A 23,949-nucleotide genomic window follows, 5' to 3' on the forward strand; every position below is an offset into this window, starting at 1 on the left:
TAGCAACATACAGTAAATACCTGTCTGAGGCCTGTTTCCGAGGAGGGCGCAACGCTAACATATCTGCAGTTGGCTAATGTTTTTTCAGCTGTGCATGCGTTGATATACAGATGCGTCCTCATATACAGTATCTTTGCTGCTGTCACGCCAAATAACCTCTAAAAGCACACCAGGTCGCGTGAGAATCTTCTAGCGCTGAGCATCTTTTTTGCCAAAATTCATCTTATTCACATCACAATGTAACTAGGACGCACCACAAGAATGTGCTGGTTAATGTGATATATGACACTTGTGTGCAACTGACTCTCTGATTCTGCATACGAAGTGCTACAATGTAGCAGCCGCAGCTTTTTTCCACTACAATTTCTGTTCTGTTCCGTAGACAGGCTCAGTTGCACAAAGATATACAAGTGTCATATATCTCATTAATCCGTACATTCTCATTGTGCGTCCTAGTCACATTGCATTATGACTAAGACGCATTTTCAGCAAAACAAAGGCACCTGACATTAGCAGAGATTCACGGAAGCTGGCGGCTCACTCACAACGAGCATCTCGCACTGCGTGGCATATGGAGGTTAGCTGTATGAGGACACATATGTATGTGTGCTATTGGAGTAGAACTGGTGAGGCTATCAATAGGCACTAGCGGAATGTGAATCAATAAACTTAGGCCACACAGTGATCCTTAACCAGACTTATAGGTTTATAGAAGATTTCTGTGGTACAGGGGAACTCACAGTAAACAGGTAGCGGAGTATAGCAGCAGTTTGCAGAGAAACATCCAATCATGCTGGAACAGCAGTAACAGGTATATTATGTAGGAGCTAAGTACTACACAGCCATGCAATACTGCAACGCTCAGATAGAATGACAAGATGCACAGACGTATCCTCGGTGGCCATCTTGGTAATGGACGCACGGTGGCCTCACTACAGGAGATGGAGACATCGCTGGAGCGCACTCCTCTCCAACACGTCTAAGTCACACTGGCGCATGCCAGACAGCTGACGGCTGTCTCAGCCCTACGATCGCCTCTGCCTGATTGACAGACAGAGGCGGTCGCTGGGTGGAAGGGGGTGAGCCGATGGCGTTTGGCCGCCGTTTTAGGTGCGCGGTCCAGGCAACGCAGGCATGCCTGGACCGTGCGGGGTGCGGGCCGTGGCGGCTGCGTGTGACCCGGACAGCGACGAGTAGCTCCCTGCTAGCGCGCAGGAGCTGTGCTGGTAGGGAGCTACTCTTCAAGTACAAGTACAAATACTCTTCAAGTACAAAAGCATCGCCGCTGTGCAATGCTTTTGTAGTGTGCGGCGGGGTGAGGCCTGACATGCGCGGCGGACTAGCCCTGTGCTGGGCGTCTGATCGTAGATGTGCTAAATTTAGCACATCTTCGATCAGGTCTGAATTAGGCCCATAGTGAGGACTTGGCCGAAGATTGTTTGACAGGTAGTTAGCACTTGGGGGAGGTAATGGGGGGGATGAGTAAAATGCAGTCACGTTGTGACAGGTTTGGAGGCATATCGCAGCCAACAACTGTATCCTTGTACACTTGGCTTCTGGCCCCGGCATCTTTAGTTCCAGCGGACATTCTGAGCAACTGCAGCCGTTGTTTCTAAAGACTGGCCAGTGGGTGTACACATTAACATTCACTTGGCTGACAGGTAGGTAGCTTTGTACAAATAAAAAGCATCTAAAGGGAGTATGGCTGCCTGTGGTAGTGCCATTTTGTCCCTGCCACTATCGCAATCCCATACTACAGAGTGGCAATGCAAATATATGTAGCAGAACCATCCACGAGTCTGGTCTGTCTTGGGGCAGATTGGGATTGCATAGGGCTTCCATAGGGGAAGTAGTCTGTCGAAAGTTACAATGTTGACAATTACTATGTGGACAGCGTAATGCTGACGGCATAATGCCGAAGCAGTACTGATGCTTTTTAAAGCGTTGTAACAGTGTCGGCAATATAGCTTTAAATGTGATGCTTTACAATCATGTTTAAAAATATAATGTCGACACAGTTAAAATACTTTAATTAGCATGTTGACATTATGTTGTTTAAATGAATTGCAGCTTTAAATCTAATGACTGTCTCGCTGCAAATCGCGGGGTACTACATATGGCCCTCTCATGTAATGGGAACTGTTGCTTTAAGCTGTGTGCAGCATAACAGTTTTCCCCCACTAGATGGCAGAAGAGAGGCCAGATGTAACCACGGCTTTCCAGCTTATAAGTGCAAAATTATATTTGTGTTTGTATCACAGTTTATTAAAACATTATAGCTGCTCCCCAGTGGGATCTTACCTTCCCAATTATGCTGCCAACCTCCTGAGGGGAAAAAAAAATGTATACATTTAGTGTCAAGATTCACAAAATGTACAACTCCAATACAAATACAGTAATAACATAATAATACTAATACTACTAATAATAATAATAATTAAATCTACCAGAAAGTATATAAGCTACTCACACTTTCCAGTATGTAACCAGGTTCATGCTACCGATGTATTTTGCACCATAGGTGAACATTTCAAAAAGGAGCATGAATTAGGTCCATTGCAAAATGGCCCATCCGGGGCAGCCCATCCAGCACCTTTAGTAGCAATAAAGCTTTTCATTTTACTGTACTAACTTTAAAATAAAAATACATATTAAGCATCATCTAAACATGTGAAGCAATCCGGGGGAGCAGAACCAGTTACGATGGTTTCAGTAGTGTGACATAATACATATATTTAGGAGTCAGTTGTCTATTCAGAGGGACACTAACGCTGAGAAGAACACAGAGGTTGAGTTGAATGATGGAGGTGAGGAGTGTCAGGAACAATGAAAGTGAATTGGTGGGCAGAATGAGCAGCACCATCTAGTAGTTACTGCACTAAGATATTTAACAAATGGTATGTAATGTTACATTAACATACAGTACAGTGGATGTGGTGTAATAGATCTACAATGTCTAGATAGATAGTCAATAGATCCACAATATGGTCGACATGCTTTGGGTTGACAGGTACAAAAGGTCGATACTCTAGGTACAAAGGGGCGACAGGGTAAAAAAGTTGATAGGTACAAAAGGTCAACAGGTACAAAAAAGTTGACAGAGTGAAAAAGTCTGTACAAAAAAATCCGACACCTGGTTTTTGGGCAAAATCTTGTATATTTCATGTTCTGTGGCCATCAGTACAAACGCAGACGCTCGCCACGCTTCGGGCAGATTACTATTCCCAATAGATATAAATATATATTGGGTAGGGAGGCAGTTATGTGATCGGTGGTCAGGAAACCGCCGGTCACAATACCGACGCCGGAATCCCACCCCCTTACAGTCCCGACAGTCGGCATGCTGACTAACAGGGACTATTCCCACTCCTGGGTGTCCACGACACCCATAGAGTGGGAATATAAACTGTGGCGAGCACAGTTCGCCACCGAGCCCGCTAGCGGCTTTGCTCTACTCGCCCCCGACGGCCATCTGCAAGCTGGGATACTGGCGTCGGCATGGTGACCGACGGTCTCCAGCGTGACTGCCAGTCACGCATACCCAACCCATTGAGTATATATAATTAATTATTCACACCATTAACAGTTATTCAGTACTGGTAAAAGCAGACGGTACTGTCTGATTCGCTTACCTTGCCATGCATTAGAAGACGAATTGTCAAGGTGACATTTAAACCTCCTTCTGAAACTTTGGATTCCATCTTCTAAGTGCAGGGGTGAAAGTTCTTTGGGGCACCTGTGATAAAGACATCATTTATGCAAAGGCAAATCAATACACTAAATACAATTCAAAATTAGCACAACTGTATTTCTGTGAATTAATGAAAGGAGCATATATTTTGAGAAATACAAGGAACAAGTAAGAAGAAAACATGTCATTTATCCAAATTCCCATGACCCATTTTCAAAGACCAGTATGAACAACAGCGATTTTCCTTACATGGCCAAAGTAGGGAGAAAAGAGACTAATAATTCCGGGACCAGAGTACCAGGTTTTCTGTAGGTGGGCATAAACTACTCTTAGCGGTTCCAGACTCTGCTAGGAAAACTATACTTCAGATGTAGATTCCAACCCAACTGTTCATGGTAATATTTCAAGAAAAGTTATTTTGCATCTTCCGCATGTATTGGGTGTAGGCCTGGCTCATGAAATTCGCACTCAAAAACTACTGTTGTAGGAGAGCTACACTGCACAGTCTCTCAGATCCTGTCCAGCAGCGCATTAAAAGATGTTTCCATACTACTACTTGGCATGAAACCCGTACCTGTATGAATGATAGCCCTATTATCCTGGCAAATTGACCACTTGCTTATATCGTCCCTGTGCCTCGTCCCCCCAACCCCTCCATTTTCTTTTTCTTTTCTTTTTTTCTTGGACCCCGTCGTGCCTTATGGATTTGTTTTGCATAATCAGTTTGTAACAAATGTTTGTACAGTTACTTGCACTTTACGCATAGCTCCCAACTGTCCCGAATTTAGCGGGACAGTCCCACTAATTGGACACTGTCCTGCTGTCCCACCCTCTATCAGGGCAAGGAGAAGAGCCGGGGGCTGTCCAGCCGCTCAAGGAGTGCTGGACACCCCCCCAAATGATGAAAACGGGGGGTCTCAGTGCTAAGCCCCAGACCCTTTCCAGACGCGGCCATGCCTCTACTCAGGAGACATGAAAGCTGTGAGGTATGCTTTACGGCATGCCTTCCAAGCATTTCTTTCACAATTATTATTATTTGGCTGGCTCATTGTCTATAGGGGCAATTCAATTACCTTTGAACACTGAAGAGCCTTTGCAACGGTGTTTAAACGCCAGCAATGGCACCTGATCTTGTACCCTTCACGGACGCGAATCAGCCGCAATTCCCACAAAACTGCTGGACCTCTATGGGATGGCGAGCAGTTTTGTGCAAATTCTGCCCGCCATAAAGTGTGGCCGCTGCTGTGCTGATTCGCAGCGGTGATAATATCGCAGCCAATTGGATTGACCCCTACGTTTGATTGTATAATGGACCTGATTCAGATGCGGTCACAATGCTGCTATTGTACGCAAATCAGACAATTTCTTTTTACTGAACATGCGTCTGAGTCGCAGTGATCACGCTCAGCAAGTGAATTGCAACTGCACCGTGAAATTAGTCACAAAACGAGTGACAGGTAGATAGCATTTGGTAACGGGGAGTGGTCGGCCAAACGCAGGTGTGTCATGGACGTCAGATGGCGTTTTCTGGGCGTGCATCAATTAGCAGTTGTGATCTTACTTGCTACTAGAGAGCTTTCTGCGTCCCAGGTAAGCAGCTCAGCCTGCGCGTCTACAGAGGCAATCAGACTCTGCATCATGACCTGATTTGTGACGATGGTACCGATGTATCAGAAATGACATGCTGTTGGAGGGAAATGATGAAACAGCAGTGGGAGTTCCTATGCTCAGGTTAGCTTCTGCCCAAATTAGCATATAATCGCAACTGCACGTGGCAAAAGATTGCAACGGCAGCAGCAAGAACAACGGCACCTGAATTAGACCCAACATGCAATGCCTTTCTCAATAATCTGATATATTTGCTCATTTTATTGTCACTCATTTCAATAGTTTTTTTATTACTTCATGTATAATTGTTTATTGACATGTTACAATGAAAATATGTAAAAAATAATAATAATAATTCAGGGACGTCAAAGTTATACGAAACAACGATCAAATATTGAGTTATGGTACATGACGTATCAGACATAGGTGATCTGGCCAGATAAATATGCTAGGTAGTTAATTTGAGTAAAAGTTAGTATTTCTAGCATGAAGGATATTATAGTGCACGATAAGATGGAAAGTTACTTTCTGCTAGTCACTTGCAAGCAAACAGTAACAATAACCATACAAGTTGTAAAGCATATATCGTATGTAAAAAAAAAAAAATCCACCAAAATAGCATCCTTTAAAAATGTATTATACATGCTGGGTAAGGATTCAAAGCCTTCTACCGGCATCCAGATTGGCGTCACAAACAGGATACAAAACAGCGGTCAGTTCTGCAGTATACAGCATACATGTAATATACTTGGATACTTTTATTTGCATATATTGTGATTGGGTGTGGTATAGAAGACCTACAGGAATTAGGTCAATCCCATATGGGTGAGATGCATTAGGTTGACAGGGTGAAAAGGTAGACAGTAGAAAAGGCTGACAGGATCAAAAGGTTGACATTGAAATGGTCAACACCGAAAAGGTCAACACTATTTTTTTTAACACTTTTTTGGTGTCATTTTCTATGTTTCATGATGTGTGATTCCAATTATGGCAAACGTAGACCCTTGCGGTCTTGCTTCGCTCGCCACGCTTCGGGGCAAGGTGCCCTGCTCTGCTACCGCTGTGTTCAGCTGGTTTCTATTCCCAATCGTAGTTCATGTGGATGGTAAATAAAGCAAATTTTTAAAATAAATAAATAAAATAAATTGTGTCGATCATATGTGTGTCAACCATTTTGATCCTGTTGACCTATTTTATCCGTCAACCTTTTCTGCTGTCTACCTGGTCCATGTCGACCTTTGTCCATGTCAACCTAATGCATGTCGACCACGTGGTGTTGACCTATTAACCGTCTATCTAGACAATGTAGATCTATCACCCGGATACCATTGTGATCACAGTGCACGACTCCATGGACACAGAGGACGTCGCACAAGCAGCATAAATGAATATACTTTTCATATTATAATACTGTGCTTGAGCATATTAGAGCTTTAGAAAGTACAAAAAAATATTTATTTCTTAGGAAAGTAGTAGTCATCACTTTGCATACAATGGATCATTTATAAGGCTCGACCAATAACAGAGAGGGACAAGTAGGAGTTTGAAACAAATAGTTTTTCATGTTATTAAAGTTACATACAATGTATCTCCTGGGTCTTTTGGAAACATACGTAATATGTGATCAAAATCAACGCTCGCTATACACTGCTACTAAATGCCACAATGGACAAAACGGACGGGAGTCTCCCGAAAGTCGAGTGTCACTTCCAGCCACCAAGAGAAGTGGGCAAGAAGTCTCCCGAAGCCGGCCCCCACTGCCCGCTCCCCCTACCCCCCACACACGCACAGTCACCAGCCCCTGCCTGCAGCAATCTGCAAAAGTGAGAGATCCAGAGGGGCTGATGACGCAATATGCACTGAATTGCATCATCGTAGCCTTGCCCCCCACTTTACAATCCTGGTAATCTGGGTATTGTATAGAAGGGGGCGGGGCCGTGATCACACATCCTCGTCCCCGTCCTGCCCACCTAGGACAATGCCACGCACCCTGTTGTGCCAGAAAGTCGGTAAGTATGCATAAGGTGTATTCAGTGTGGCAGATGTATTAACCAGTGATAAATGCAAGGTGATAAACGTACCAGCCAATCAGCACCAATATGTAAATTAACAGTTAGGAGCTGATTGGCTGGTGCATTTATCACCTTGCATTTATCACTGGTTTATCACTTCCTTATGCCTTTTCCAAGTTAATACATCTGCCCCATTATCACAAGAATTGTAATATGGCAAAATGTCATTTTAAAACAGAGACCACTTCAATAAACATAGTAACATACAGTAGAGGTACTTAAAACACTTTAAAAAAAAAAAAAGAATGTTACATAACAATAGAAGTACAGTCTATAATTCTCCGGGATATAACATTGGGCCTCATTCTGATTTGGAAGTAAAGCAATAACAGGAACGTAACTGCATATCTGGAACAAACCATGTTGCTATGCAAGGAGAGCAAATACATTTATATTTTTCTGTGCAGGTTATATACTGGCTGCTTATGCATATAGCCCACAAGTGCTGGACAGCTTGATTTAGATTTCAATTTGGACACACCCCACCGAAATCTAAATCTCTCTGCACATGTTACTTCTGCCCCATCTGCAGCGCACCATGGTATTACCCAGGTGCATAGTTACTGTACTTGGGGGTTTTTTTTGTCTTTACTTCAAAATCAGAGTCTGGCCTTTTTATTCTAATTAATTATTTCTAATATAGATCTATGAAATATAAATATAAAATAGTCTCCACTAATGACTAATGAACATTTTTTACTGCCAATCAGTTCACTTCATATGAGTGAGTAACACGAATGTTCCATAGTTATGAGTAGTTTGGATATATTACCCCTATACAATGTCTGAGACAACTTAGTAGCCAGAGAGACAGTATTGGCAGATAATTAAGAATTCATCCATACAGATCTACACATCTGACCACACTGGCAAAAAATGAAATATGCTGATTTTTCCCCCCAAAGAAAAACACAAATTTTCCTTTACATATGAGCATTTCTTAAACTTTCTCTACATTTGTTTTTAACAACCCCATCTATGTACCCTCTTCTGATGGAAAACTCTAGGAATACACAGACCTGCCTGTTTGTAGCCGAGAATCACCAGCACTGACAGCCAGGAGTGGAGAGAGCAGTTATCACAGGCAGGGAGGATATTCCCCCACCCCCATCCTAATTGCTGAAGCAGCTCTGGGGGCTTGTGTTCTCCAGCTCTGACAACTCTCAGCTCTCCCAGATGTCACTGCTGCCGACACACGGCTGAAATACTCAGTGATGAGGATGGACATTGGAAACTGCTGGTTAGCAGCCATCGATGTTCCCGATCCAATGGAATGGTTTTCCACTGAATACCAGGTTTGCGCCGGTTGCCCTTCTTCAGATGCATCATTCCGATACTCATCCGATGGCTTGCATTTCATCTGCGGAAACCCAGAAGCAGTCCCTGCATTTCAGCACATTTGCGCATATGCAAAGTTTAGACATTTACTGCTGCATGCGCATGGTTTAACATTGACAGCATTTTCCAATGCCACCACTATTCGATAGCCATCTTAAGATGACCATCCATACTCTGTGAGAGCTATGGAGGTCATTCAGATCTGATCGCTGGGCTGCAAATTTTTCTGTCCTGCGTTCAGCTAGCCGCCGCCACCAGGGGCAGTGTAAATTCGTCGTGCAAGTGTGCGATCGTATGTGTACGCTGAGCTGCTAAAATCCACCTTGTGCAGTCTCGGGGCCGAAGCTGACATAAGACACCCTTCCTGAAAACGCTTGGGCACGCCTGCACTTTTCCAGACACTCCCAGTAAACGGTCAATTACCACCCACAAACGGCTTCCTCCTGTCAATCCCCTTGCAAATGCCCGTGCGAACGTATTTTCGCACCATCCCATCGCTAACCTTTGTTGCTGTCCGACGCACGTACGCATTGTGGTGCGTATGCAGCGATCAGATCTGAATGACCCCCTATGTATAGGCTTACCATACTATCCCTTTAATCCGGAATGCTCATGGATTACACAGAACCTGTGTAAGTCATTAGTGTCCCAGTTTAAAGGGAGCACAGTACAGCAAGCCTAGCTATGTAGGTCTGGAAAAGGTGATCATAATTAACAGGGGCTGTCCAAAGATGTACAACACCTTTACAAGACAACAATACACAATGGAGAATGTTTCCAATAAAGTGGAAATGTGTGGTAACACATTGCAACCTACAACTAGCTCTGATCCATCTAGTGCCAGTTACACAATGACAGCGAATGACAGTGTGCGTGTTTGCTGCTGGTTATGGCCCTCATTCCGAGTTGTTCGCTCGCTAGCCGCTTTTCGCAGCATTACACACGCTAAGCCGCCGCCCTCTGGGAGTGTATCTTAGCATAGCAGAATTGCGAACGAAAGATTAGCAGAATTGCGAATAGACACTTCTTAGCAGTTTCTGAGTAGCTCCACACTTACTCGGCAACTGCGATCAGTTCAGTGCTTGTCGTTCCTGGTTTGACGTCACAAACACACCCAGTGTTCGCCCAGACACTCCCCCGTTTCTCCAGCCACAGCCACTCCCGCGTTTTTCCCAGAAGCGGCAGCGTTTTTTCACACACACCCATAAAACGGCCAGTTTCCGCCCAGAAACACCCACTTCCTGTCAATCACACTCCGATCACCAGAACGAAGAAAAACCTCGTAATGCCGTGAGTAAAATACCAATCTTCATAGCAAATTTACTTGGCGCAGTCACAGTGCGAACATTGCGCATGCGCAATTAGCGGAAAATCGATGCGATGCGAAGAAAATTACCGAGCGAACAACTCGGAATGAGGGCCATTTGTTAGCGATAAGTAACCAGTGGGCTCATTCCAGGAACTGGCACTGCGATTATACTGATAAAGCAGACAGACACACAGAGTGACAGACTGGCATGAGCACTCAGGAGTGTAAATTTGTTGTGTAAATGTTACAGCTAAGGTAGATTCAGTAACACAATATATAATCAGTAGGAGAAACACAAGACATACAGCACACCATTACATTCAGCACACCACATACTGACAAATACACAATTAATTCCCATGTCTGTGTAAATGTTTCCAATTGACTGAAAAAGTGGGTCATGTGCTGGGGCGGTGAGATCTTCCAGGGTTATTGGATTACTCACGCTTCATGTGCCCTGTACTGTCGGGAACACTAGTCTTTTCTTACCCATCGGAGAGTGGCCCTAGATGTACACAGTGGCCTGCACTGAAATGCACACATCCAAGCACTGTCCTAGATTGGCTGTGTCATGCACTTACACAATAGTGGCAGTGACAGGAGGCAGCAATGACATCTACTACACTAACATATAGTACACCAGTGGTGCTCTCAAGGCTTTATATTGGGTCCGAGACTCTTTGCCCTATAGATCACTGAGAATTCCATTTATACAGTTTCATATGACAAATAATAAACAATATATTATTATAAATAGTTTCAAAAACACTAGTAAAATTGTCAGTAAACATTTATCAAGGGTTCACAAAGCTCATCCACAGTTTCCTGTCCAAAAACCACAAAAAAAACGGCAATTTATGGCACTATCAATAAAGCGTTGTACAATTTAAGGGCTTACGTCTCCTATGTTAGGTAAACTCGATTTTTCTAATTTGCAAATCAAGCGTCATTACTTTAGTCAAATCCCCAGCGTACGGTGCTGCAGAATATGTTCCCACTTTATAAATAAGTAATGGTGACAAATCGTTCTGTGTAGCCTCTACCATGATCTCTGGATCAGAGCAGATGCTGGGTTAGTGCAGAGCAAAGAGAGATTACAGCTTACATGATGCATAATTCAGTGAACGCAGTTTCGGAGTGTGTCTCTTCTCTGATAAGTCTGAGGACTGACATAATGACGGAGGGGGTTGGAAATAATGACAGTCATAATCTTTTCTGCATGCGTTTGTGATCATGGCACATGAAACATTTATTCTCTTGTTATGAATCCAATATACGTACTTGCCTCTCCGTAGCCAATATCTAAAAAAAAAATGTAAGGAATAATTTTTTGCTCGATGGATGTATCTACGTAAGTCAGTGGGTAATACACCATGAACAGTAGTGGATCTTGCCACGGGCAAGCAGGACTTTTGCCCGGGGCGCCGCCTTCCGGAGGGCGCCGCACCATGGCAAGATCCGCTACTGCTGTGCCCCCGCTGTGTCCCGCTGCCGCTGCCCGCTGTGTCCCGCTGTGAAGGGAACTAGACGCATAGCGTCTAGTTTCCCTTTGTGGAGAGGACCTTTGCTGTGCGGTGCGCGATGATGTCATCGCGCACCGCACAGCATTTCAGCGGCGCTACTCTACTGTACAGGGGGCGTAACTGACCACGCCCCCATATGAAGTCACGCCCCTATTTCCCACCCGGGGCGCAAAAAGGGCTAGAATCGGCCCTGACCATGAAATAGTAGGACACCAAAACATTTACTGTATAATGTGTAGTGTACTCATCTAAAGTACATTTAAGCCCTACAAGTACAATCATTCCTTAATCATCATATGAATAATAAATTGATTACATTTGAAGCATACTCTGAATTTCTCTACTGTAGCTTTAGCCATGTAACTTTAAACCTAATTACAAATGACTGTACATACCATGTGGACTCATACATCTTGCTGCAGTCACGCCAAACAGTCGCTCTTGGCATGCCAGGTACCGTGGGATTCTGCTTAGCATCGGGCATCTTTTTTGTATCTTTTTTTTGCACAAAATGTGTCTAAGTCGCAACCCAATGCAACTCGGATGCACAATGAGACTGTGCTGATTAATTTGATATACGACACAGTGTATATCTGTGTGCAACTAAGTCTCTGACTCTGTATTCTAAATGCTAAAATGAAGTGGCCGTGGCTTTTTTTCCATACCAAGTACCATTGTGCTTCATATACAGACTCAGTTGCAAGTATACAGACACAGATATACAAGTGTCGCATATCAAATTATTCTGCAGAATCTCCCCGTGTGTCTTAGTCGCATCGTGTTGTGACTAAGACTCATTCTGGGGAAGAATAGACTCCCGACACTGGCGGAGTGGCACAGGACCTGTCAGCTAATTTTTTCAGGCAACTCTTTCTGCATGGTGTATTGAAGATAGATGTATGAGGACACATGTGGAATTTCCCCTGTGTAATAGCTACATGAAATATAGTATGTTCACATGGGGAACCTGGTCTGCACAGGTAATTGCTTCCCTGCTCATAGGATATCATTAGGGATGTACATTTTTTCAGCTAAAACATATTTTTTATGAAGGTTCTGCATAATACAATAAAAATAAGAATTTACTTACCGATAATTCTATTTCTCGGAGTCCGTAGTGGATGCTGGGGTTCCTGAAAGGACCATGGGGAATAGCGGCTCCGCAGGAGACAGGGCACAAAAAGTAAAGCTTTAGGATCAGGTGGTGTGCACTGGCTCCTCCCCCTATGACCCTCCTCCAAGCCAGTTAGGTACTGTGCCCGGACGAGCGTACACAATAAGGGAGGAATTTTGAATCCCGGGTAAGACTCATACCAGCCACACCAATCACACCGTACAACTTGTGATCTAAACCCAGTTAACAGTATGATAACAGCGGAGCCTCTGAAAAGATGGCTCACAACAATAATAACCCGATTTTTGTAACTATGTACAAGTATTGCAGATAATCCGCACTTGGGATGGGCGCCCAGCATCCACTACGGACTCCGAGAAATAGAATTATCGGTAAGTAAATTCTTATTTTCTCTATCGTCCTAGTGGATGCTGGGGTTCCTGAAAGGACCATGGGGATTATACCAAAGCTCCCAAACGGGCGGGAGAGTGCGGATGACTCTGCAGCACCGAATGAGAGAACTCCAGGTCCTCTTTTGCCAGGATATCAAATTTGTAGAATTTTACAAACGTGTTCTCCCCTGACCACGTAGCTGCTCGGCAGAGTTGTAATGCCGAGACCTCTCGGGCAGCCGCCCAAGATGAGCCCACCTTCCTTGTGGAATGGGCCTTAACCGATTTAGACTGTGGCAGGCCTGCCTCAGAATGTGCAAGTTGAATTGTGTTACAAATCCAACGAGCAATCGACTGCTTAGAAGCAGGCGCACCCAACTTGTTGGGTGCATACAGTATAAACAGCGAGTCAGATTTTCTGACTCCAGCTGTCCTGGAACATATTTTCAGGGCCCTGACAACTTCTAGCAACTTGGAGTCCTCCAAGTCCCTAGTAGGTGCAAGGCACCACAATAAGCTGGTTCAGGTGAAACACTGACACCACCTTAGGGAGAGAACTGGGGACGAGTCCGCAGCTCTGCCCTGTCCGAATGGACAAACAGATATGGGCTTTTTTGAGAAAAAACCACCAATTTGACACTCGCCTGGTCCAGGCCAGGGCCAAGAGCATGGTCACTTTTTATGTGAGATGCTTCAAATCCACATATTTGACTGGTTTTAAACCAATGTGATTTGAGGAATCCCAGAACTACGTTGAGATCCCACAGTGCCACTGGAGGCACAAAAAAGGGGTTTGTATATGCAATACTCCCTTGACAAACTTCTGGACTTCAGGAACTGAAGCCAATTCTTTCTGGAAGAAAATTTACAGGGCCGAATTTGAACCTTAATGGACCCCAATTTGAGGCCCATAGACACTCCTGTTTGCAGGAAATGCAGGAAACGACCGAGTTGAAATTTCTTTGTGGGGCCTTCCTGGCCTCACACCACGCAACATATTTTCGCCACACGTGGTGATAATGTTGTGCGGTCACCTCCTTTCTGGCTTTGACCAGGGTAGGAATGACCTCTTCCGGAATGCCTTTTTTCCCTTAGGATCCGGCTTTCCATCGCCATGCCGACAAACGCAGCTGCGGTAAGTCTTGGAACAGACATGGTACTTGCTGAAGCAAGTCCCTTCTTAGCGGCAGAGGCCATAAGACCTCTGTAAGCATCTCTTGAAGTTCCGGGTACCAAGTCCTTCTTGGCCAATCCGGAGCCATGAGTATAGTTCTTACTCCTCTACGTCTTATAATTCTCAGCACCTTAGGTATGAGAAGCAGAGGAGGGAACACATACACCGACTGGTACACCCACGGTGTTACCAGAACGTCCACATCTATTGCCTGAGGGTCTCTTGACCTGGCGCAATACCTGTCCCGTTTTTTGTTCAGACGGGACGCCATCATGTCCACCTTTGGTATTTCCCAACGGTTTACAATCATGTGGAAAAAACTTCTCAATGAAGTTTCCACTCTCCCGGGTGGAGGTCGTGCTGAGGAAGTCTGCTTCCCAGTTTCCATTCCCGGGATGAAAAACTGCTGACAGTGTTATCACATGATTTTCCGCCCAGCGAAAAATCCTTGCAGTTTCTGCCATTGCCCTCCTGCTTCTTGTGTCGCCCTGTCTGTTTACGTGGGCGACTGCCGTGATGTTTTTCCCACTGGATCAATACCGGCTGACCTTGAAGCAGAGGTCTTGCTAAGCTTAGAGCATTATAAATTTACCCTTAGCTCCAGTATATTTATGTGGAGAAAAGTCTCCATACTTGATCACACTCCCTGGAAATTTTTCCCTTGTGTGACTGCTCCCCAGCCTCTCAGGCTGGGCTCCGTGGTTACCAGCATCCAATCCTGAATGCCGAATCTGCGGCCCTCTAGAAGATGAGCACTCTATAACCACCACAGGAGAGACACCCTTGTCCTTGGATATTGGGTTATCCGCTGATGCATCTGAAGATGCGATCCGGACCATTTGTCCAGCAGATCCCACTGAAAAGTTCTTACGTGAAATCTGCCGAATGGAATTGCTTCGTAGGAAGCCACCATTTTTACCAGGACCCTTGTGCAATGATGCACTGTTTTTAGGAGGTTCCTGACTTGCTCGGATAACTCCCTGGCTTTCTCTTCCGGGAGAAACACCTTTTTCTGGACTGTGTCCAGAATCATCCCTAGGCACAGCAGACGTGTCGTCGGGATCAGCTGCGATTTTGGAATATTTAGAATCCACCCGTGCTGATTGTAGCAGTATCCGAGATAGTGCTACTCCGACCTCCAACTGTTCCCTGGACTATGCCCCTATCAGGAGATCGTCCAAGTAAGGGATAATTAAGACGCCTTTTCTTCGAAGAAGAATCATCAATTCGGCCATTACCTTGGTAAAGACCCCGGGGTGCCGTGGACAATCCAAACGGCAGCGTCTGAAACTGATAGTGACAGTTCTGCACCACGAACCTGAGGTACCCTTAGTGAGAAGGGCAAATTTGGGACATAGAGGTAAGCATCCCTGATGTCCCGGGACACTATATAGTCCCCTTCTTCCTGGTTCGTTATCACTGCTCTGAGTGACTTCATCTTAATTTGAACCTTTGTAAGTGTTCAAAAAAAAATTTTTAGAATAAGTCTCACCTAGCCTTCTGGCTTCAGTACCACAATATAGTGTGGAATAATACCCCTTTTCTGTAGTAGGAGGGGTAATTTAATTATCACCTGCTGGGAATACAGCTTGTGAATTTTTTCCCATACTACCTCCTTGTCGGAGGGAGACTTGGTAAAGCAGACTTCAGGAGCCTGCGAAGGGGAAACGTCTCGACATTCCCATCTGTACCCCCGGGATACTACTTGTAGGATCCAGGGGTCCTGTACGGTCTCAGCGCCATGCTGAGAACTTGTCAGACGCGGTGGAACGCTTCTGTTCCTGGGAATGGGCTGCCTGCTGCAGTCTTCTTCCCTTTCCTCTATCCCTGGGCAGATATGATCTTATAGGGACGAGAGGACTGAGGCTGAAAAGACGGTGTCTTTTTCTGCAGAGATGTGACTTAGGGTAAAAAACGGTGGATTTTCCAGCAGTTGCCGTGACCACCAGGTCCGATGGACCGACCCCAAACAAGTCCTCTTCCTTTATACGGCCATACTGTGCCGTTTGGAATCTGCATCACCTGACCACTGTCGTGTCCATAACATCTTCTGGCAGTTATGGACATCGCGTTTATTCATGATGCCAGAGTGCAAATATCCCTCTGTGCATCTCGCATATATAGAAATGCTCTATAGTCAATAAAATACTGTCCCTGTCAAGGGTATCAATATTTTTAGTCAGGGAATCCGACCAAGCCACCCTAGCTCTGCACATCCAGGCTGAGGCGATCGCTGGCCGCAGTATAACACCAGTATGTGTGTATATACTTTTTATTATATTTTCCAGCCTTGTCAGCTGGTCCTTGAGGACGGCCCTATCTATAGACGGTACCGCCACTTGTTTTGATAAGCGTGTGAGCGCCTTATCCACCTTAAGGGGTGTTTCCCAACGCGCCCTAACTTCTGGCGGGAAAGGGTATACCGCCCATAATTTTCTATCGGGGGGAACCCACGCATCATCACACACTTTATTTAATTTATCTGATTCAGGAAAAACTATGGTAGTTTTTTCACATCCCACATAATACCCTCTTTTGTGGTACTTGTAGTATCAGAAATACGTAACACCTCCTTCATTGCCTTTAACGTGTGGCCCTAATAAGGAATACGTTTGTTTATTCACCGTCGACACTGGATTCAGTGTCCCTGTCTGTGTCTGTGTCGACCGACTAAAGTAAACGGGCGTTTTAAAACCCTTGACGGTGTTTTTGAGACGTCTGGACCGTACTAATTGTTTGTCGGCCGTCTCATGTCGTCAACCGACTTTGCAGCGTGTTGACATTATCACGTAATTTCCTAAATAAGCCATCCATTCCGGTGTCGACTCCCTAGAGAGTGACATCACCATTACAGGCAATTGCTCCGCCTCCTCACCAACATCGTCCTCCTACCTGTCGACACACACGTACCGACACACAGCACACACACAGGGAATGCTCTGATAGAGGACAGGACCCACTAGCCCTTTGGAGAGACAGAGGGAGAGTTTGCCAGCACACACCAAAAACGCTATAATTATATAGGGACAACCTTATATAAGTGTTTTCCCTTATAGCATCTTAATATATATATAAGCATATCGCCAAATTAGTGCCCCCCCTCTCTGTTTTAACCCTGTTTCTGTAGTGCAGTGCAGGGGAGAGCCTGGGAGCCTTCCCTCCAGCCTTTCTGTGAGGGAAAATGGCGCTGTGTGCTGAGGAGATAGGCCCCGCCCCTTTTTCGGCGGCCTCGTCTCCCGCTCTTAACGGATTCTGGCAGGGGTTAAATATCTCCATATAGCCTCCGGAGGCTATATGTGAGGTATTTTTAGCCAAAATAGGTATTCATTTGCCTCCCAGGGCGCCCCCCTCCCAGCGCCCTGCACCCTCAGTGACTGCCGTGTGAAGTGTGCTGAGAGGAAAATGGCGCACAGCTGCAGTGCTGTGCGCTACCTTTAGAAGACTGAGGAGTCTTCTGCCGCCGATTCTGGACCTCTTCTTACTTCAGCATCTGCAAGGGGGCCGGCGGCAAGGCTCCGGTGACCATCCAGGCTGTACCTGTGATCGTCCCTCTGGAGCTGATGTCCAGTAGCCAAGAAGCCAATCCATCCTGCACGCAGGTGAGTTCACTTCTTCTCCCCTAAGTCCCTCGTTGCAGTGATCCTGTTGCCAGCAGGACTCACTGTAAAATAAAAAACCTAAGCTAAACTTTCCTAAGCAGCTCTTTAGGAGAGCCACCTAGATTGCACCCTTCTCGGCCGGGCACAAAAATCTAACTGGCTTGGAGGAGGGTCATAGGGGGAGGAGCCAGTGCACACCACCTGATCCTAAAGCTTTACTTTTTGTGCCCTGTCTCCTGCGGAGCCGCTATTCCCCATGGTCCTTTCAGGAACCCCAGCATCCACTAGGACGATAGAGAAAAATATTTGCAGGATAAGGATTGTCCAAAAGTCAAAACAGCTAAAGATAGGTAAAGAAAAAAATGGGAACGTAATCCCTAAAGTAGAACTAAACATTGTTTCGATATTATAGGTAAATATAGAGAGGACAAAATGACAGGGATGTGCATTTTAATTAAACTACCCCAGGCCCCATCTCAGGATTCCACAGTGGTTTACATGCTAATGATGAAAACCTTCCACATGCTCTGCATTCAATAAACTTTGCTATTTCTTGACCCTCTTTATGTGGGTGACAAGTGACACAGGACAACCAGACCCAACTAAAGAGCATTCAGATTATGTGCCATAATGACCTTACATTTATAAAATCCAGTACATAAATACAGTGATCAATTCAGCTATAGTCTAATTATTATGATTGTAAAATATTTTCATCTGTACAGTGCCCTGTCACACGTATTATAGTCAGGGTCACGCATGACTCTGCTGCTGAGAGGGACAGTGTTTGGGAAAACATTTTGTTATTGGAATCACTGTCCACGTGACACATAATAAGGTTTTATTTCCTTAGCTGTTAGGGAAAGTAACATTGGTTTGGTAGTTTGAAGCGTACTGCCATCTACCAACATCAATTACAATACTTTTCACTTCATCTTCACGTCACATAAATTGGCAATTCAGGTGAAACCCTAAACGTGTTACTCTATAAACATGTAGGCAGTATTGTAATCTTGCTGATGGCAGACTCTTTTGCAATAAGTATCTCTCATTTTTTTCCTGAGACAATGAGTGCTTCATCAGTAAGAAGCTTGCGATCAAGGACTAAATGATTGCTAAAAAGGTCAAAAACAAAATAGTATTGTGTTACTCAGTTTCCCAGACCAATTATCAGTCTTGTAGCTTCTGCTACTGCGAGCTCTCTGGATGTAGAGCATGACGGGCAATCTGTCTGTCTGCCACACTCCAAAACAGGGAACACTCAAGGGATTTGCAGCCAGCAAAACCAAAACACCAGTCAACAGTTAAATCAGTGTCAACGTATTGGTATTGATTGCTACAGTATCTGCAACTGAATAAGCAAATTGCTAATTTAATTATAAAATACTAAGGCCTAAATTTAAGTGAAGAATATGGTGGCCAATCCTGGGATCGGGATCGGCGGGATCCCGGGATTTAGGGCCAAAAATGGCCGGGATTCAATCCCGGGATTAGAAGCTCCAATCCCGAGGATTGAGGGATCAGTGTTGAGCGTCCACAGGACGCGCAGACGCTGCCCGGCTTCCTTCTTCCGGTTCCCCAGTGAAGCGTGAGAGGTCACGCTGCGCCGTCACACGCCGCTTGGAGCCGCCAGGAGAGAGGAGGATGTTCCCCACCCGACCGCCCCCGGAATATGGTGAGTTATGTGTGCGGGGCGAGGGGGCGGCCTTATAGTTAAAAGCACGGGATTGGCTTTCCTAGTCAGGAATTTACATATAGGTCCTCGCTGGTGGTAAGTCTTTAAAACCTCCCGTGTGCCACTTAAAACTTTGCCGAGTACCGCATCTGACATGTGTGGTTCGGCTTGCAGATCCCTGGTCTATGTATAAGGTTAGTCTGTGGCTATATGGTGACCACCATGGCTACCCAGCTATGGGTTATTATAATGCTTGGGATGTTTAATACTGCTGCTCTATTACATAACGCTCTTCTGCAAACATTGTTGTGGAACAGCTACTTTATGTTACCCAGAAGGGATGCGTTTGGCATACCGGCAGTCGGGATGGCGGCAGACGTGACTGATGCCGGATTCCCGGCACCCCTCAGTACAGCGGCATAGGGGCACTGAAAGCCGACATCCCGAAGGTGAGTATCGGGGTGGGGGTTAGGGACAAGGGGGGCAGGGGGAAGGTTTACGGTTAGGCACAAGGGAGGGTTAGGGCTAGGCACTGGAAGGATGGGGAGGGAGGGGGGGGGCTGTAGCCAACTTCACCCAAGGATTAGTCCTAGCTGACACCCCTGGAGGGTTATGGTAGGATAGGTGGGTGGGGTAAAATACTTACTTCTGTCTGATGTCAGGGTTCTCATTGTCGGTATACCACGGGCGGTCATGTGGCAGTCAGCATCCCGACCACTGGCATTTGACACCCAATCCACACAAAAAACAGTGTAATACTGTGGCACTACCAGTGTGTACTATTGTCTATAAAGAAGTAGAGATGTGTGCAACAATTGTCAAAGCAATGTTAGTATAGATCATCTTAATGGCTATGACTTATTTTCCCAACAACAGTGTATTTCTATATTTCTACGTAGTATAAATGAATGATGGACACACACAGATTACCAATAGCAGTACTGCAAGCTACTTAGCGGCGACTAAACACAGCATACACTTTGTGTTTGGAAATCACGGCTCTTCTGTACATTGCAGTCTGACAAATCACATTAACCATTTTCAGGTACACTAATGGAACATGCACAGAAACAGCCCCGCAGGGCCCTGACTATTCAGTACAATTGACAATTATGTCAATGTTCAGAGGGTAAGTAAAGCCTTTTATAAGTGGGACTAGGACAATACCTCCATCTAGTAGTGGGAGAGCTCTAAAGGGATTTTATTGACTACACTGCTATATACAGTACTAGGGAGGATTTGGTTTAAAGTGTGTTGTTATTTAAAGTCCTTATTATACTAAAAACTCTACCCTCAGTCACACACCACTCTGGCTGACCCGTAAAGCCGTCCATATGCCTGCAGATCTGGGGGTAGATTCACCAAAGCTTCTACAAATGAAAGTGGTGTTGCCATAAGCAACCAATCACATTAGTCGATCATTTTCTAGAGTGTAACCGAGAAATGATAGCTAGAATCTAATTTGTTGCAATGGGCAACAGTTCCACTTTTAATTTTTAGAAGCTTTAGTAGTACCCCTTTTCCACTGACTTGAAAATCCCAGGTTTTTGCAAGTGAATGCACATCAACTCAGGATATCAATGGAAAAGGGTCCCCCAAAAAATGGGTCCAGTGACACGGCCAATCCTTCCCAGGTAGCTAGCAGGGTTTTAGCTGGGGAGGACCCAGGTGAGCTGCAGTGTAAATGGGTAACCCGGGTCTCTGACCTAAGACCCGTTTACAGCATGGTGAGAGCGGGATTTCCTGGCGCCTGGAGATGATGTCATCTCCAACTGCCGGCATTGCACCTGTGTGCAGTGTGAATGGCGCCGATCCATGAATAAACCAAGTCGGCACCGCAGTGTAATGAGGTATGTCCCAGGTCTGACCTGGATTGCAATCGTGTTCCAAATCTCGGGTCGGACCCGGGGCTTTGGTGAAAAAGGGGTATTAATCTACCCTCTGAGACTTGGCCCAAGTGTCTATTAACAGGATCTATGCCTTACGTGTGTGGAGCCAATATAGACAGATCTGGCCATTCAGCCCTTGATCCTGTAGGATCAAGCTTTGGCCATTCAGGCCATCCAACAGAATGACTGTATCCCACAGACATTATATAGGATAAATAAATATATGGATCCTATGGGGCTCAGTTAATAGACTAGGGTTATGACTATGCACATTGTTATGGACTGTTCAGCAGAAGTATAAAAGCTATAATTACTTTGTCATGGCCTAATGATCAAGTAAGGTCACTACTTCACATTAATATACTCCTCACTGGCCTCACTCGCTCCCATCTTGCTCCCCTCCAATCTGCCCTCAATTTGGCAGCTAGGCTTATCTTCCTCTCCTGCCTCTACACTTCTGCCACTCCCCTTCGACAACATCTGCACTGGCTCCCATTTCCCAATAGAATGCTCTTCAAACTCCTCACCCTCACATACAAGGCCATCTCTAATTCCACTGCTCCCTACATCTCCAACCTCCTCTCCCTTCATACTCCCTCCCTCCCCCTACGGTCGGCCAATGACCATCACCTCTCCTCTACCATGGTCACTGCTTCCCATGCTCGAGTTCAAGATTTTGTCAGTGCTGCACCCCTTCAGTGGAACGCTCTCCCCCGCTCCATTAGACTCTCCCTGACCTTGCAAAGCTTCAAACGGGCACTGAAAACCCACCTTTTCATTGAAGCATACCCTTCCAATGCATAACCTAGTCCTGAGGCTGCTCCTCCAACCCTCTTCCTCATCCCTTGACCATCCCTGCTTTGCTTACATCCTGCCATCAGGCTACCTCCCGCTTGCTTGCATCTCATGTCATCTGTCTGTCGCCCCTTCCCACTAAATTGATAGTTCCTCAGAGCAGGGCCCTCTTCCCTCTTGTTGTCAAAGCCCTCTTCTCCTCACATTTCACTTACAGTCCTCTCCTGCTCAGCGACTATCTTTACCCGCATATTCTCCTGCCGGTAAAGGCTCATCTTTATCTGTTGCCGCCAGACCCTAGTAGTATGCTGATTACTCCCCTGCTGCTTACATCTTAGCTGTATTGTGTATTGAGAATTGTGGTGCTCTTAGTTACCTGTACTAGAGATTTGTTATTTTTGCTGTAATGTTAAGTTCTGTCTCCCTGTACTGTTCTATTGTATGCCCTTTGCATGGCGCTGCAAAACACTTGTGGCGCCTTATAAATAAAATGTAATAATAATATACATTATAGGTTGTGTATTCCAGGGGTGAATAAGATACGGTACCTGAAACAGAAGAAATTATAAATAAAACAACAGTGTTAGGTGAAGACGTTTCTGTAACTATGGAGGCATGGTGTGAGTGACATATCTGTAGGTTTATAGTGTTGGTAGATTCATAGGCAGTAACAGGCAATGGATGGTCCAGCAGCTCACTGGGTTCCACAGGAACATCGGGGTGTAGAGTAGGATTTAGATCCGAGGCACCAACAGGCTAAAAGCTTTGACTGTTCCCAGAATGCATAGCGCCACCTCCTCTATAACCCCGCCTCCGTGCACAGGAGCTCAGTTTTGTTAACCAGTCCAATGCAGTAGCAGGTAAAAGAAACGACAATCGTTAGTAGCCACATACACCACATTCTCACAACAGGAGAAGGTGTCAGCGGCTAATGCCATACAAACCCAAAGAAGCTAAGTGCGTCAGGGTGGGCGCCCTGTGGAACCCAGTGTACCTCGCAGAAAGAGATTTAACAACAGCAAGTTCTTACCATAAATCTCGTTTTCTGTAGCGGGGTACACTGGGTTCCACAGGGAATAACATCGGGGATGTCCTAAAGCAGTTCCTCATGGGAGGGGACACACTGCAGCGGGCACAAGAACACGGCGTCCAAAGGAAGCATCCTGGGAGGCGGAAGTATTGAAGGCATAGAACCTTATGAATGTGTTCACTGAGGACCACATAGCCACCTTGCACAATTGTTCAAGGGTCGCACCACGGCGGGCCGCCCAAGAAGGTTTAACAGACCGAGGAGAATGGGCTTTAATGGTATCAGGAGCTGGAAGGCCAGCCTGTACATAAGCATGTGCAATCACCATTCTAATCCATTTGGCCAAGGTCTGCTTATTAGCAGGCCAGCTACGTTTGTGAAAACCAAACAGTACAAAGAGAGAATCAGACTTCCTGATAGGAGCTGTCCTCTTTACATAAATACGGAGAGCCTGTATCACATCCAAAGACCGCTCTTTGGAAGACAATTGAGGAGAGATAAAGTTCGGAACCACAATCTCCTGATTAAGGTGGAAAGAAGACACCACCTTAGGTAGGTAACCGGGACGTATTCTAAGAATCGCCCGGTCACGGTGAAAAATCAGATAGGGGGACCTACTAGACAAGGCACCCAAATCCGACACCCGTCTAGCAGAGGCAATAGCCAGTAGAGAAACAATACCTTAAGAGAAAGCCACTTAAGGTCTGCAGATTCAAGAGGCTCAAACGGAGACCCTTGTA

General features: G+C 45.5%; 1 protein-coding gene across 22 annotated transcripts in view; it reads right to left on the reverse strand.

Annotated features, from left to right (window-relative positions):
- The window catches only part of LOC134944600 (poly(rC)-binding protein 3), a 160,802-nt gene that overhangs the window by 75,956 nt on the left and 60,897 nt on the right, over window positions 1–23,949 (reverse strand). For all 22 annotated transcript variants that reach the window (XM_063933292.1, XM_063933288.1, XM_063933289.1 and 19 more), the window contains 2 exons: window positions 3,633–3,736; window positions 2,302–2,325 (listed from right to left, as the gene is read on the reverse strand). In XM_063933292.1, the coding sequence (XP_063789362.1) occupies window positions 2,302–2,325; window positions 3,633–3,701 (93 nt within the window). In that variant the 5' untranslated portion in view covers window positions 3,702–3,736. The remainder of the gene's footprint in view (window positions 1–2,301; window positions 2,326–3,632; window positions 3,737–23,949) is intronic.

Source organism: Pseudophryne corroboree, chromosome 7 (assembly GCF_028390025.1).
Source record: "Pseudophryne corroboree isolate aPseCor3 chromosome 7, aPseCor3.hap2, whole genome shotgun sequence".
NCBI lineage: Eukaryota > Metazoa > Chordata > Amphibia > Anura > Myobatrachidae > Pseudophryne > Pseudophryne corroboree.